The 15,906-nt window shown below is 32.9% G+C and overlaps 1 protein-coding gene across 2 annotated transcripts in view; it reads right to left on the reverse strand.

The window, feature by feature from the left end:
- Nucleotides 1-15,906, reverse strand: part of prkcba (protein kinase C, beta a) — a 40,616-nt gene that overhangs the window by 16,037 nt on the left and 8,673 nt on the right. For both annotated transcript variants that reach the window (XM_051106496.1, XM_051106487.1), the window contains exons 3-5: nucleotides 6,894-6,976; nucleotides 4,276-4,387; nucleotides 3,649-3,777 (exon numbers count right to left, since the gene is read on the reverse strand). In XM_051106496.1, coding sequence (XP_050962453.1) covers nucleotides 3,649-3,777; nucleotides 4,276-4,387; nucleotides 6,894-6,976 — 324 coding nt within the window. The remainder of the gene's footprint in view (nucleotides 1-3,648; nucleotides 3,778-4,275; nucleotides 4,388-6,893; nucleotides 6,977-15,906) is intronic.

Genomic DNA, 15,906 nt, shown 5'->3' on the forward strand with positions numbered 1-15,906 from the left:
AGATTCTGATTTGCTCATCAAAAAACATTTATTAATTTTATTATGTTGAAAACAGCTGAGTATAATTTTTTCAGGTTTCTTTGATGAATAGAATGTTCAGGAGAACAGCATTATTTGAAATAAAAATCTTTTGTAACATTATAAATGTCTTTATCATCACTTTTGATTAATTTAAAGCATCTTTGCTAAACAAAAGTAATTCATTTCTATAATTTCTTTCCCAAAAATTATACTGACTCCAAGCTTTTGAATGGTATAGTGTTTAATATTGCTATAGCTTTTAATTTCAGACAAAATGCTGATCTTTGGATCTTTCTATTCATCTAAGAATCCTGAAAGGAATGTACTCAACTGTTTTAATTACTGATAATAATAATAAAAAAATGTCTTGAACAGCAAAACAGCATATTAGAACGATTTCTGAAGGATCACGCGACATTGAAGACTAGAGTAATGATGCTGAAAATGTAGCTTTGATCACAGGAATAAATTACATTTAAAAATATACTCAAACAGAAAACAGTTATTTTAAATAGTAATAATATTTCACAATTTTACTGTTTTTTCTGTACTTTGGATCAAATAAATGCAGGTTTTGTGAGCAGAATAGACTTCTTAAAAAAAAAAAAATAAAAAAACTTTTGACTGGTAGTGTATGCTATTGAAATATTGACAATATATTGATTTAGCTTTTATTTTATATTTTCAGTTTTAATTTTACGTTTTAGTAATTTTGTGTGTCATTTTTAAAAGCTTTTGTTCTTTTAAGTACTCCAATTTCATATTATACTATTCTATTTATATTTATATGTACTTAATTTAAAAAAATTGGCTTGGCAAATAACTGAAGTAAAACGTTTTAAAGAAATTCAAGCTAAACTGAAATATTTAAAACAGCAATAACTAATAAAAATCATGTAAAATTACCACAACTTAAAAAAACGTGACTTGTCAAATACTGGAAATAAAACAAAGTTCAAATTCACAAAATATTTAGTTCAGCTTTATTTAAATTATTTTTGGTGTTTGTTCTTTGGTTTTTGTCCACTAGGTGGATGCCAAAGTTTGTTTCTATGTGCGGTTGTTGGACTGTTACTATATTTTACCAATGTCATCAGCAGATTCAGTCTAAAGAATCTGTAAGTTTGCTATAAACGAACGGCGAATTGTATGAAATGTCTATCTATATACTCAGCCCTCTAAATGTAGCTGTAGAGAGCTGATGGAAGGGTGAGCTGGTGCGTGGGTGTGTGTGAATGGGATTTGGGGCGATCGTTGGTGGATTGATCTCATGTTTCCAGAGGATGCAGTTTCTGCCCGAGGCAAAAAGAGCTGAGAAAAACATAGACTCGTTTAGAACACTTTGTAGCTGAGCTGTGTATGTGTGTTTTTTTTTTATCATGAAAACAATTTTAATTTTTTAATTAAATTTGCCCCACAAAAACACAGAAATCCTCTTTAGCTAAGCCCAAAACATGCAACCATCACCATTATTCCAACATTTCCATTCAATACTCTTGTTGTACTGATTTGCATGCTTAGCTGAAAGTTTCAGCTAGAAAAGCAGTTTGTTTTCTGCCCTGCTGATATATTATATATCCCACAACGGCACTAACATGCACAATGAACACTGACTACATTTGCTTATAACGTTACATATTCAAAACCAGCGCAGCTGTGTGTTCTTTAGATTCTGAATAAAGGCACTCCAGTCTTTGTGCTCAAGTCCATAACGGTGAGTAAATTATTATTAGAGCATTTGCATGAAAAAGCTACCGACCAATTAAAATAACACTAATGACACATTCAAATGCAGTGCACGGAGCATTTTTAGATGTGTATTTCTTTAAAACCAATAAAAACTTTATCTATCTATGTCAGGGCTAAATATTCACACACTGATAGTGTAACCTTAAAAAAAAGCTACACTGTAGTTTCAGGGGTTGTAAAATGTTTTGTCCTGTAATTAATGTAGTAACATCTAAATGAAGTGATTTTCATCAAGACAAATTATTTATTATCAATATACCTAATTCTAAAATTTGTTTTTTAGCATCTAAATTAGTTTAAGCTTTTCCTCAGCTGAACAAGTTTGCATTTAGTTAAATTAGATTAGACCAGCTGATTTCTTCGCCTGGACATCTGAATACAATAAAAAAAAACTCCTCTAAAATCAGCTCAAAATTTGTATGTATGGCTCTATTTTCCCAAATTCCATTCATTTCTTTCCCAATTCCATATTTCCTGTATAATTTTTTTCTTAATGCTTAAATTAAAAAATATTTATATAAAAAAAACATTATAGTTATCATCTAAGTCTAGTTATCATGAAACTTACACAACTGAACTGCAACTTAGTAAACATTTAACAAAAATTACATTTTAAGGCCCTATGAAATAAGTTTTAGTTTTTTTCTCAAATTTAGTTTTATTTTTACCAAAGTCTATGTTTACAATTTATTTTCTACATTTCACTGTAATGGTTTCATTACATTTTAGTTATCAAAAGTGTCTAATTACTTGATAAAAATAATAATTTATTTATTTACTTATTACCAGAAATACTGCATTTTGTATTTGCGTATTTACATTTTTCTGATAATACATTCTGGCAAAAAAAGAAAAATTCTTAATAATAATGTTTTAATAATAATTGTATTAGTAGTTGTATTATCATTACATTGAGTAATATATTTCTATCACAGTTTCTTCAAGTTAAACCGATCTTTTATTTTGACGGGTTGCTGTGAAGACCTTTCAGTTTCTGTTTGTATATGATACCACAATAATTTCTCTCAAAAGAAACAATGATTCATGATTTTCAGAGCAGTTCTAGAGATTATGTGTTCATGTACTCATATACTGAAGCTGAAAACAAAGTAAACAAAACAGCACGTCTGCGTCATTCATTAACAGAGACACAAAGAACATGCAGGATTCATATTTAAATATTCTTTTTGCAGCATAATATTCACAGACATCAGTCCATATCGTGTTTTGATTTAATTGTACTGACCTTCTTTTGATTTATTCATCCCAAATTCCGTCACATTCCACATTAAACAGTAAATCCCATTTTTATGACTGGATTCCACAATTCCATCATAGGTATGGTGCTTTTATTTTGATGTAAAAGTCTCTTACCAAAACTGCATTTATTTGATCCAAAATACAACAGAAATGTTTAAAGCACCCGTCCTATTTTAATACATTTGATGATATGGGGAAGCTTTCAGCAGCCATTACTACATTACGCCTTTACAATGATGTCACATGATCCGTTAGAAATCATTCAAATATGCTGATTTGATGCTCTTCTTATTATGTTGAAAAGCATGATACGTTGATATTTTTATTTAGAGTAGAAAACTCAAAAGAACAGCATTTATTTGAAAAAAATTTTTGTAACATTATAAATGGCTTCACTGTCACGATTTACTGTACTATTTTGTGGGTGGTTACTATGTGTGCCATGTGGTTACTAGTGTATTGTAGACAGTTGCCAGGTTGTTCTGAGTGGTTGTTACTGTAGGGTTTTCTGAACCACTAAATTGACTTAATTTAAGAATTAATTTAAGAGGCAGTGGAAAGTCCCTTCTATCATATATAAAAATGTGTGTGTGTGTGTGTGAATGTGAGGGAACTCACCGGTCACGGTGAGAACATTATTTGTGATACTAGCACTGAGATGCAGCCGTCCTCTCCTCTCAGTGTGGTCTGTTCCACACAGGCTGGGAACATTTTCCACGCATCGTTTATGAATATTCATCATACAAGCTGCAGAAAACCACACAGAATTAGACTGACAGCATTACACATGCAGCGTTTGTTTCTCACTCACTACTTACTAAGAAATGCCCACACAATCACCGCAAACACTAGGACACACACTCACACACCCACTGTCATATACAAGATCACACCCACACTAGCTAAAATATATACATATGTCCTGCACATAAAATGATTCAAACAACTGAAAGATTCAGAAACAAAATCCAAGCTTTGGTATGTTTTTTTCATTATATGGAATATTAATACAAGCTTTCAGATTTTTATTGTCTTTTCATTTATTAAACATAAATCTACGTAAGCAGTCTCCTACATTACATAACATAAACAAGGTAAATTTGCATTTCATGCATTATTTCCAAATGATCAAACAGATGAGTAGATCAAACAGTGTATTATGTAACACATGATCAGAACCAGTAGAGGTCACTGTGTAAAGGCTTTCATTATTCAGTGTGGGTGTGCGTGCAGGTTTAGACTCACTGTCGCATTTCATGCCCTGGTGTATGAGCCCGTACAGTAGAGATCCACAGTGGTCACAGAATGTAGGGCTGGAGTATGTGTGTACCTTGAACTTATGCTTACTTCGAGGGTCCTGTGATACAAAAACACACGGGTTGTTATCAAAATAAGAATCTACCTTAACAACAAAAGCAAAATGACTAAACCTTGGATTAGATTTTATACAACTTTATTGTCATGGTGCAAAGTACAAGCAGAGGTTATAACAATAATCCAGAAGCAAATACAGGTGCAGCTACAATGCAAGCGATAGCGGAAATACATAGCATATATATTTGAAATACATATTATCATTATTTTGTGATATTTATAAGACATTTATGATATTTAGTTATAAGAAAAAACATTGTGATTTTTTTTTATTATCTATTGATTTATCTATAAATAAAATATTTATTATTATTAATAATGAATCAATAGATGATACATTAAAAAAACATACATATACATTTATTTTTAATACTAGGTCAAAAGCTAGTAAAATGCATTATTTTAGCATTGAGATACATTACTGTTTTTTATTAATATTTTAAATTAGCTTTTATATATATATTTTCCATTTTTATTTGAACTTTAGTTAAAGTTTTAGTAATTTTGTTGTCTTGCTGTCATTTGTATTAGTTTTTATTTCTTTGTTTTTAGTCATTTTTATTTCAGAGTTATTTTGGAATTATTTATAATTATAAATTATTTATGATTATAATATTTGTTAATGTTTTGAAGTTACCTTTATTTTTACTTTTTCAGTTTTTACTTAAATTTTTAGAAGTAATTTAATTATGTGTGCATTAAAAAAAAATTATATTTTTCTTATTTCAGTTTTAATTTTAGTCATTTTAATACATCAACTTAATTATTTGATTTAAGCCTAATTTTTGAGTTTAACCTTTATATATTTATTAAGATTTAATATTTATACTAAGTAAAGTAAACATATGTAAATACTAAGTAAATTAAAAAATATAAGTAAATATTTATGCATTTTTTTATTTCAGTGTGAAAGTTAATAACACTGACTTTTTTTTACAAAACAATTTAAACTTTTAATTTTTACTAGGTTTTGTTTTAAATATTTCTATTTCTATTTCAGTTTTATTTTAATATTTTTTCAATTTTAGTACTTTTGAATACTTAATTTTTGTATGTTTTAGTTTAAGTTCTAATATTTATATAAATTAGAAATGTTTATATATATACACACACTATACTATATATATATATATATATATATATATATATATATATATATATATACACACACACACACACACATACACTATATTGGTTTCTATTAATATTTTGAATTAGTTTTTTTTAATACATTTTCAATTTTCATTTGAATTTTAGTCAAAGTATTAGTTATTTTTTGGTAACTTTTTTTGGTTCTATTTTTATTTCAGATTTAGTTTATTTTAGTATATTAAGGTAAACTAAATGAAATGTTGCACTGACAACTAGCTGAAGTGAAATGTTTTTTTTAAATATTTTATTTCATTTAACGTTTATTTATTTCAAGTAATGAAAGTGTTTTTATTGTTTTAGACATTTTAGGCAGATAAAAATGCTTTGCAATTTATTCCACCTCAAGCTCAAATACTGTCCATTCAATTTCTAAGAACATTTTACTGAGAATTCACATAAATCTCCCATTCGATTCTATAGGAAGCTCAGTAAAACTTAACTCAGTAAAACAGTAACCAAGGAGGGCAGAACTTAGCAAAAGGTCAGTAGCACCCACATAACTGAAAAAGCAAGCACTGCAACTGATAGCGAGATATACAGTAAGGAAATCACAAAACAATGCTGCAAGTGAATGCTGCAATTGTATATGAAATGGTATGATAAATTCCTACAGCTAGGGGGCGCCAATGTAGAGACCCAAAGAAATAAAGTACTTCAAAGATTATTATTTTTAAAAATAAATAAATAAATAAAATGCAACCATGTAAAGAAGCAGGATTTTGATTGTTGCTTTTCCTTTGTTTTAAATAATTCTAGCAAGTGCAAATTCAACAAAAGCACGTTAATGGTCTAGCACCCTCTCTGTGTTCAAGTTTTTGTAAAGGAGTGAATGGTGAAAGGTTCAAGAATCAAAGCATTCCTACACATCAACATCACACAATGGAGATGGCACATGTGAAGTACAGTAACATTCATGGAAAACAAACATAATTGACTGCAACGAGAAACAAAGCACAACACAGGAAGTGAGCGTGTGCGCCTGCTTTTACACATATAGGGAGGAAGCGCGGTTATAAATAGAGATTAGAGAAGAGAAAACTGATGTCTCTGCCTGTTTGCATGTGAATATATAGTGCAAGCAAACACATGAGGAACATTAGTGTTAGGCTTCATTAAACAGTATATAATCAGTTACCACTGAACAAATATTTAAACTGCTCACGAAGCAGTGTGTATACATGAATAAGTGTGCAAGTGTGTGTCTACTGCTTAGTCACAGGAAGAAGTTTCTTTTAACTGAACAGGAAGTGCATTTCACTATCAGAAAAGATGGCGCAAGAGAAGGCAGAAAAGGGGGTGGATGACAGTTTCCTTGCGCACTTGCAGGCTTTACTTACATCTGATGCAGGGCCCTTGTCAGCCCCGGGGCAGGAGAAAGTAACAAACTCATGGCAGCGTTTGTGGACTACGAAACAGCACACTGAAGTAGAGAGAAAAAGAGAAGTTCATTAAAACATGGTGCACAATGTTTTACAGAAAGACAGAATGAGCACACAAGTTTGTTAGGCAGTGATGATAAAACTATGCTGTTCAGAATGAAGACAAAATGTTTTAGTTGTCTGATGTTAGTGCAACAGGTTCATGGTTAGTAAATGCAATGAACTACACCGGTGGTTACTTCTTGTTCCATTAGTGCTGATTAATGCGGTGGCAGTTGTTTATAGATACCATGTAGTCAGATAATTTGTGATCTAATGCAATCACATTCAGACTCAATCACATTTAAGCGGAGCTCAGTGTCTAAATACTTCTTTCAATGCTATTTTAGTATTATTTATATACTATTATAATATTTGTTAGCGTTCTAAAAAAGATCTTTATTTTTACATTATCATTTTTACTTGAATTTTTAGGTTTGAGTAATTTTTTTGAGTACGTTCATAATTTTTGCTCATTTTTAAAACTATTTTTTATTTTAGCAATTTTAATAGATCAGCTTAGTTATTTTAGTTCAGTCTAATTTTTAAGTTTAAACATTTACATATTGTATATAGTTTAAACATTTACATATGGTATGTATATATATATATATATATATATATATATATATATATACTTTAAAGGAGAATTTCCAGAAAACTTCCAGAACAAACATTTACAGATAATGTACTCACCCCGTTGTCAGCCAAGATGTTCATGCCTTTCTTTCTTCAGTTGTAACAAAATTACGTTTTTTGAGGAAAACATTTCAGGAATCTCCATGTAGTAGACAATGGTGCCTGCGAGTTTGAACGTCTAAAATGCAGTTTCAGTGTAGCTTCTAACCTCAATTTCTTGTCTTGTCTAGCTCTGTGATGTACATGCGTACTCTGTGTAATCCGGGTCAATACAGTTAGGGTATGTAGAAAAACTCCCATCTCATTTTGTCCTCCAACTTCAAAATTGTCCTACATTGCTGTTTTACCTTTTTTGTAAAGGGAGTTTGAGTTTGAGGTTAAAAAGTATATAATTAATTTTTTTTTTTTTTTTTTTTTTAGAAAATGTTTTGCTGAAAAAGACCCTTTGTTCTCAACTGGGATCATTTAGAGTCCTTTGAAGCTGCATTTAAACTGCATTTTGGAAGTTCAAAACACCATAGAAGTCCACTACATGGAGATAATTCCTGAAATGTTTTCCTTAAAAAAGCATAATCGACTGAAGAAACAAAGGCATAAACATCTTGGATGACAACAGGGTGAGTACATCATCTCTAAATGTTTGTTCTGGAGGTGAACTTCTCCTTTAAGCAAATATTTATGAATTTTTTTTTTATTTCAATTAACTGTGAAAGTGATTAACAACTCTGAGATAAATCTAAGTAGTTTGAGATGTAGTTAGTTTTTTAAATGGGTTTTAATTTTTCTTTTACTACTTTTTTACTCAATTTTATATTAAATAGTTCTATTTAGCTTTTGTTTTGATTTCAGTTTAATATTAGTACTTTAAGCACATTTTTAATTTTTGCTTGATTTTTAAGTTCTACTATTAATATACTTATAGAAATATTAAGTTTGAAGTGGATATTCATGCTACGCCTACATCCTACGTCATAGCTGGAAAGCCACTCTCCGGTGAAGCGTGCACAACAGTTAGCTGAAGCTAGAGATTATGGTTAATAAAGATTTAAATATTGATATTTATCTTACACAAATGCGTCGATTTACTACAGGAGGCCTTTATTAACCCCCCAGAGCCACGTGGAGTACTTTTTATGATGAATGGACATACTTTATTGGACTTCAAAATCTCAACACCCATTCACTGGCACTATAAAGAAGAGCTAAATTGGAAGAGCTAGGACATATTTTAATATAACTCAGATTGTATTCGTCTGAGAGACGAAAGTCATATCATGGAGTTCTCACTTTTGTGTGAACTATCCCTTTAAGTATCCTTTTTGTTTTACTGATGGAGGAATGCTTCAAATGACAGTGAGAGAGCTATATATTCTATATATAGAGCTATTCTGTTATAACAGAATGTGCCTCTGAAAATCTAGTACTCTCTAAACATTCTCTGGTCAGTCCAAACAGGATCATATTTGTCAGAGTTTCCGGTAGGGGTGAAAAAAAAGGTGACATTTACACTTTAATCTATATATACAGTGTTAAACTAGCATTAGGTCAAACTATGAACACACATCACATGCTAAAAGAGTCCACATTGCTAAATAACACTGCTAAATTGGGGAATCCATGGAGTTCATGCAGGCCTTTTGCAGTTGAACTTTTCACACATTTTCTGTGCTGATTTCTACAGAACATTTTTAAACATGTTTTAAACAAATCAGAAAGCACAGTCAAATAATGCACATAATGATAAATGTATACAGTTAAGTCACTGTAAATCCCTTCAATATGTCTGTCAAATGAATGTAAATGTATGGGCATCAAAAAGAATTTATATTTATGATATAAACATTTTCAAACAGTTAATAATGCTTTAATAGATAATGGTCTTGTTCAAAATATTCAAAGCAGTATCTTGTTTCCTTTAAAAAAAAAAATGGGAAGGGATAAAAATAATGATTGAGGCTTTTTTGTGTAATCTGCTCTTTTTTTATAATCGGTCTAACAGTGTGGCAAGCAAAGCCTATAATCATAAACCGCTAATGATCATTTGCCAGCTAAGCCCTGATCAGCACTAAACAATGAAAACTGAACACTCCAAAACCCCTGGTCTAAACATGTATTTTTGTCTTATTTGTATGGTTAAAATATCTCAAAATCCTTGAAGCAAGATAATTGTATGTGAGAAACAACGCTGCCTAAGATATTTAGCATATCTTTAAAACAAGTGTATTTTGCCTTTGCACTGACAGTTTTATTTTCATCTGTTTTACGCAGTTAAAGAGAAGTAAACAAATCTGACAGTGTAGTAAATCAAAATACACTTGTCAACAAGTCTACAAATCATACGTACAAGGACTCTAACTTGTAGATATTTTTTTGGGAGAAATGTGTTAAAGACTTACAGATCAGACTCTTTGAATAGTTTGATGGTTGACTACTTGACTTTACCTGTCAAGAACATGCTCAGTCATATTTCACCTCCAAAAATAAATACATAAAATAAAATATAAAAATAAATTTGGTAAATTTACAATAAGGATTTATTTGTTACCATTAGTTAACTACAGTGGGTACGGAAAGTATTCAGACCCCCTTAAATTTTTCGCTCTTTGTTATATTGCAGCCATTTGCTAAAATCATTTAAGTTCATTTTTTTTCCTCATTAATGTACACACAGCACCCCATATTGACAGAAAAACACAGAATTGTTGACATTTTTGCAGATTTATTAAAAAAGAAAAACTGAAATATCACATGGTCCTAAGTATTCAGACCCTTTGCTGTGACACTCATATACTGAACTCAGATGCTGTCCATTTCTTCTGATCATCCTTGAGATGGTTCTGCACCTTCATTTGAGTCCAGCTGTGTTTGATTATACTGACTGGACTTGATTAGGAAAGCCACACACCTGTCTATATAAGACCTTACAGCTCACAGTGCATGTCAGAGCAAAGGAGAATCATGAGGTCAAAGGAACTGCCTGAAGAGCTCAGAGACAGAATTGTGGCAAGGCACAGATCTGGCCAAGGTTACAAAAAAAAATTCTGCTGCACTTAAGGTTCCTAAGAGCACAGTGGCCTCCATAATCCTTAAATGGAAGACGTTTGGGACGACCAGAACCCTTCCTAGAGCTGGCCGTCCAGCCAAACTGAGCTATCGGGGGAGAAGAGCCTTGGTGAGAGAGGTAAAGAAGAACCCAAAGATCACTGTGGCTGAGCTCCAGAGATGCAGTCGGGAGATGGGAGAAAGTTGTAGAAAGTCAACCATCACTGCAGCCCTCCACCAGTCGGGGCTTTATGGCAGAGTGGCCCGACGGAAGCCTCTCCTCAGTGCAAGACACATGAAAGCCTGCATGGAGTTTGCTAAAAAACACCTGAAGGACTCCAAGATGGTGAGAAATAAGATTCTCTGGTCTGATGAGACCAAGATAGAACTTTTTGGCCTTAACTCTAAGCGGTATGTGTGGAGAAAACCAGGCACTGCTCATCACCTGTCCAATACAGTCCCAACAGTGAAGCATGGTGGTGGCAGCATCATGCTGTGGGGGTGTTTTTCAGCTGCAGAGACAGGACGACTGGTTGCAATTGAGGGAAAGATGAACGCGGCCAAGTACAGGGATATCCTGGACTAAAACCTTCTCCAGAGTGCTCAGGACCTCAGACTGGGCCAAAGGTTTACCTTCCAACAAGACAATGACCCTAAGCACACAGCTAAAATAACGAAGGAGTGGCTTCACAACAACTCCGTGACTGTTCTTGAATGGCCCAGCCAGAGCCCTGACTTAAACCCAATTGAGCATCTCTGGAGAGACCTAAAAATGGCTGTCCACCAACGTTTACCATCCAACCTGACAGAACTGGAGAGGATCTGCAAGGAGGAATGGCAGAGGATCCCCAAATCCAGGTGTGAAAAACTTGTTGCATCTTTCCCAAAAAGACTCATGGCTGTATTAGATCAAAAGGATGCTTCTACTAAATACTGAGCAAAGCGTCTGAATACTTAGGACCATGTGATATTTCAGTTTATCTTTTCTAATAAATCTGCAAAAATGTCAACAATTCTGTGTTTTTCTGTCAATATGGGGTGCTGTGTGTACATTAATGAGGAAAAAAAATGAACTTAAATGATTTTAGCAAATGGCTGCAATATAACAAAGAGTGAAAAATTTAAGGGGGTCTGAATACTTTCCGTACCCACTGTACATTAGTTAACATGAACTAACAATGAAAAATACTTAAAGCATCTTAATTAATTTTAACAATATAAAAATTGAAAGATCTTCATCTCTCTATATTTTTAATAGACTTCAGCTGATACAAACTAACAATAAACAGTTGTATTTTTATACAACTTCAAATATTAATACATACTGTAACAAGTGTATTGCTCATAGTCAGAGTTAGTGAATGCATTAACTAACATTAGCTAATGGCAACTTACTGTAAAGCGTAACTACATATATTTTCAGGACCATAAAAAATATCTATCTTGCCTACATTACAGCATAATTTTAAACATAATGAACTGTAAAATTTACTGTCAAACAAAACTGGCTTGACAACCATAAAGAAACAACAATCAGATAAACACACACGCACCCTCACACTCACACAAAAAACATTATAGGCCTTCAGGCTTTAATCACTGGGATCCAGCATTCATTATTGACCAGACTATTAAATATGTATTGTTTGACAAATTATTTATAAGGCTGATAACCCAGTGGCAACTGTTGCGGTCTGTGATTTAGCTGCAGTCTGTTTCACTAAATGCATCTATTTCACAGATTTACATCTAGTGTACATTTTAGTCTTCTGAATACCTGGCTGGACTCGACAGGCCAGGTAAACATAAATACAAGGGTAGAGGTGAAGGAAGAAACCACAGTCAGGCACGCACTGACATTCCAGCCACAGGAATGTATGCATAGTTACATAAAGGAGAAGGCGGGGACAGTTGTGTCACAGCAGCCAGACTGAAGCTAAAGGATCTCCCCTTTGCAAGTAAACATTCTATTTTATTCGGCACACCCTTCCCCTTTTCTAGAGAAGCATTCCAGGACATTCCTTCTGTAATCTCCCAGCTGTTGCCTAGCAACAAGACCTAAGGGTTAAAGAGTGTGGAACTGTTCTTCCCGCTAAATGTCAAGTTTATAGTCTGCCTCAGTTTAACTCTTGACAATATCGCAATTATACACATGTAGAGGAGAGCGGGGTAAGATATGTCAGTGGGTAAGATAAATGACAATTCTGTCATTACTTATTCACCCTTATGTCATTCCAAACCCGTAAGATCTTCGTTCATCTTCGGAACACAAATGAAGATATTTTTGATGAAATCCGAGAGCTTTCTGACCCTGCATAGACAGCAACGCAACTGACACATTCAAGGCCCAGAAAGATAGTAAGGACATTGTTAAAATCCATCTCCATGTGACATTTTATGAAGCTATGAGAATACTTTTTGTGTGCAAAGAAAACAAAAATTAGGTAAAATTAAGACTGAACCACCGATGTCACATGGACTATTTTAACAATGTCTTTACTATCTTTCTGGGCCTTGAATGTAGTAATTGTATTGCTGTCTATGCAGGGTCAGAAAGCTCTCGGATTTCATCAAAAATATCTTAATTTGTGTTCAAAAGATGAACGAAGGTCTTACAGGGTTGGAACGACCTTAAGGTGAGGAATTAATGACAGAATTTTCATTTTTGGGTAAACTAACCCTTTAATGTAGCAGACTGTATTCGATTTTTGTCATGTGATTATATACACTGCCGTCCAAAAGTAGGAAAACCCATCATTCAAGTATTGATTTATCTGAATGTATCTATGTACAACATGAACATGATTCATCCCAGGGCTGGGCGATATGGGCAAAAAAAATTAATAATTTTTTTCATATCAGTCGATATCGATAATGATCACGATAAATGTCAAATCTTTATTTCTTTCCAGTTTAAGTCAGATTTTTGCTCCAAAGTGGAAGTTGTAGAAGCCAGACCATTAATTTTCCTTAACAAAATAAATATATAAATAGAAAAATTAATTTCTGCATGTTCTAATGAGTTATATTGTTTCAAATCAATATAACTCTGATAATGTCTCATAATGATAATGATAATAATAATAATAATAATAATAGTAATATCACTTTTTTGTCTCTTAGAAATGCACGATAGTAGCTTGAGGATATAGAGGTAAATTTTTGTTCATTATCAATCAGTAACATCTGTAAAAATTGTAACAACCTCAGTTTTATACGGTTGAATCTATTCTGACCCAGTTTTTTTAATTAAGCATTGGTCTCCCATAGTAGCAAGCATACATTTTAAATCATGATAAACACAGTTAAAACCACACAATGGTACCTCAATACCATGGTAAAAATATAACTACTTGGTTTTATAGGTAGCCTATTTGTATGAAAAACGGTAGTCTGACAACATTTAGTATAAATACGCATGCTATAGCTTAATCATAAATGCATACATACTATAATTATATACCATTACTCCTAATGGATAATGAATAAAATTCAATGTGAATATCCCACATTGCTGCCACAATACCATGGTGCAGTTTACCACGCGCAGGGCGGCAGTTTATCTGAGCGGATAAACGGTCCATGTGGCGTGATTCAAATGAGTCGCGCTGTTTCGTTCCGCTTTTGGCACATAAAAATTATATCAAACATTTATCGAACTACTCATATCATTTTATCGAGGACAATTATATCGCAAAAATTATCGAATTATTGCCCAGCCCAAATTCAACCTGCCCCTGGACATCACCATTTCACTTTAACCTTAAACTTGTCCTTTTTAAAGGGGCCCTATTATGCTCTTTGACAAAGTCTTTATTTTGTTTTGGTGGTGTACTCGAACATGCTCTCATGCTTGGTGGTTCAAAAAACGTATTTTTCACATCATTTACGTTATTACAATACCTTTCTCCCCAGCCTGGCACAAATTGCTTGATTAGTTCTGGGTTTGACGAAGGCCCACCGTGCTGCATCACTAAAGTTAGGCTAATCCCCCAACCTGTCCCTACCCAATCCACAACCATTTGAATTTCCGTAGGCAGGATTTATTTTAATGATATTCTAATGGGCTGAGCTGTGACATCATAACACCTGTAAAACAAGCGCTGTAGTCCAAAGGAGCCGTCGTTGTAGTTCTTAAAAAGGGATTTTTTAAAAACAAAATATCTCCCTTTGGAGTTGACGTTGAGATTTATAGCTTTGTAGATCTTTTTATATGCCCAAACATATACACCAAACACTGACTAAAATTCAAAAAGTGAAAAAGCATAATAGGATATGTCCCCTTTAAGGACATATTGAAATATAAGTTGGAATATTAGCTTTATCTAAAACTTTGTTCTAGACCAGAGGCAACTTAAGTGGAACACCTTAGGCAGTTCACACCTACAAATTTGTGTACGGTTATGATAAGACATTTTCGTCAACCATGAGAAGTATTCTTTGGAAGCTAAGCAAGTTTGAACCTGCACAGTATTTAGATGTCCAACCAATCAACAAAAACCAGTGACAAAAAAGCTGGTTTTGCATAGGCAGACTAATCAGATGTGTGATTACCTCCTAGAACATCATGCACTCTTAAGCGTCACTTAAAACCCTGAACTGCATCGGAGCGTCCTAGAAAATACGGACCATATGCTAAAAATCCAACAAACTAAAGAGAAATGAACAAAATGGCAGTTGTGTTTGCAAATGTCACGGCTACAATGCTAAGACTGCAAGAGAATTGCTACAGAATTCGAGACGGTTACTGGGATGTTCTAGGATTGTCTGTAGATGTGGCTCTGATCCCTCCTTCAGTGTAAGTTTAACTGATTGGCAATGACCCAAAATGGAGCTTACTCTCAGCTTACAGGGAGCATTCTTAGAAATGTACCTAACATTCTGGCAAGGTTCTCTCAAAAGTAACATTAATAGAATGTTCGATTAAAGGTCTTTAATAATGTTCTCAACACTTTAGCACAAAAACATGATTCATACATTGTTCATAGAATGTTTGTTCTTGGAACATTTCAGTTTTAAAATTATTTAAATGTTGCTTGTTTTAGAATGTTCAGAGAACATTCAAAAGTAACATTTTGCAAAATTATAAAAAGAAAGCTTTAAAAGGGTTTAAAAAAATATTTTGATCAATATAACTTAATGGGAACATTCTTAGAACATTTTTATTAGCTGGGCTGCAGGTCTACTGTCATAGCATGAAAATACAATTCTATATGTACGTAACATAAAGCAGTTAACTCAACCATATGAC

This window comes from Labeo rohita, chromosome 1, assembly GCF_022985175.1.
Source record: "Labeo rohita strain BAU-BD-2019 chromosome 1, IGBB_LRoh.1.0, whole genome shotgun sequence".
NCBI classification, from domain to species: Eukaryota; Metazoa; Chordata; class Actinopteri; order Cypriniformes; family Cyprinidae; genus Labeo; species Labeo rohita.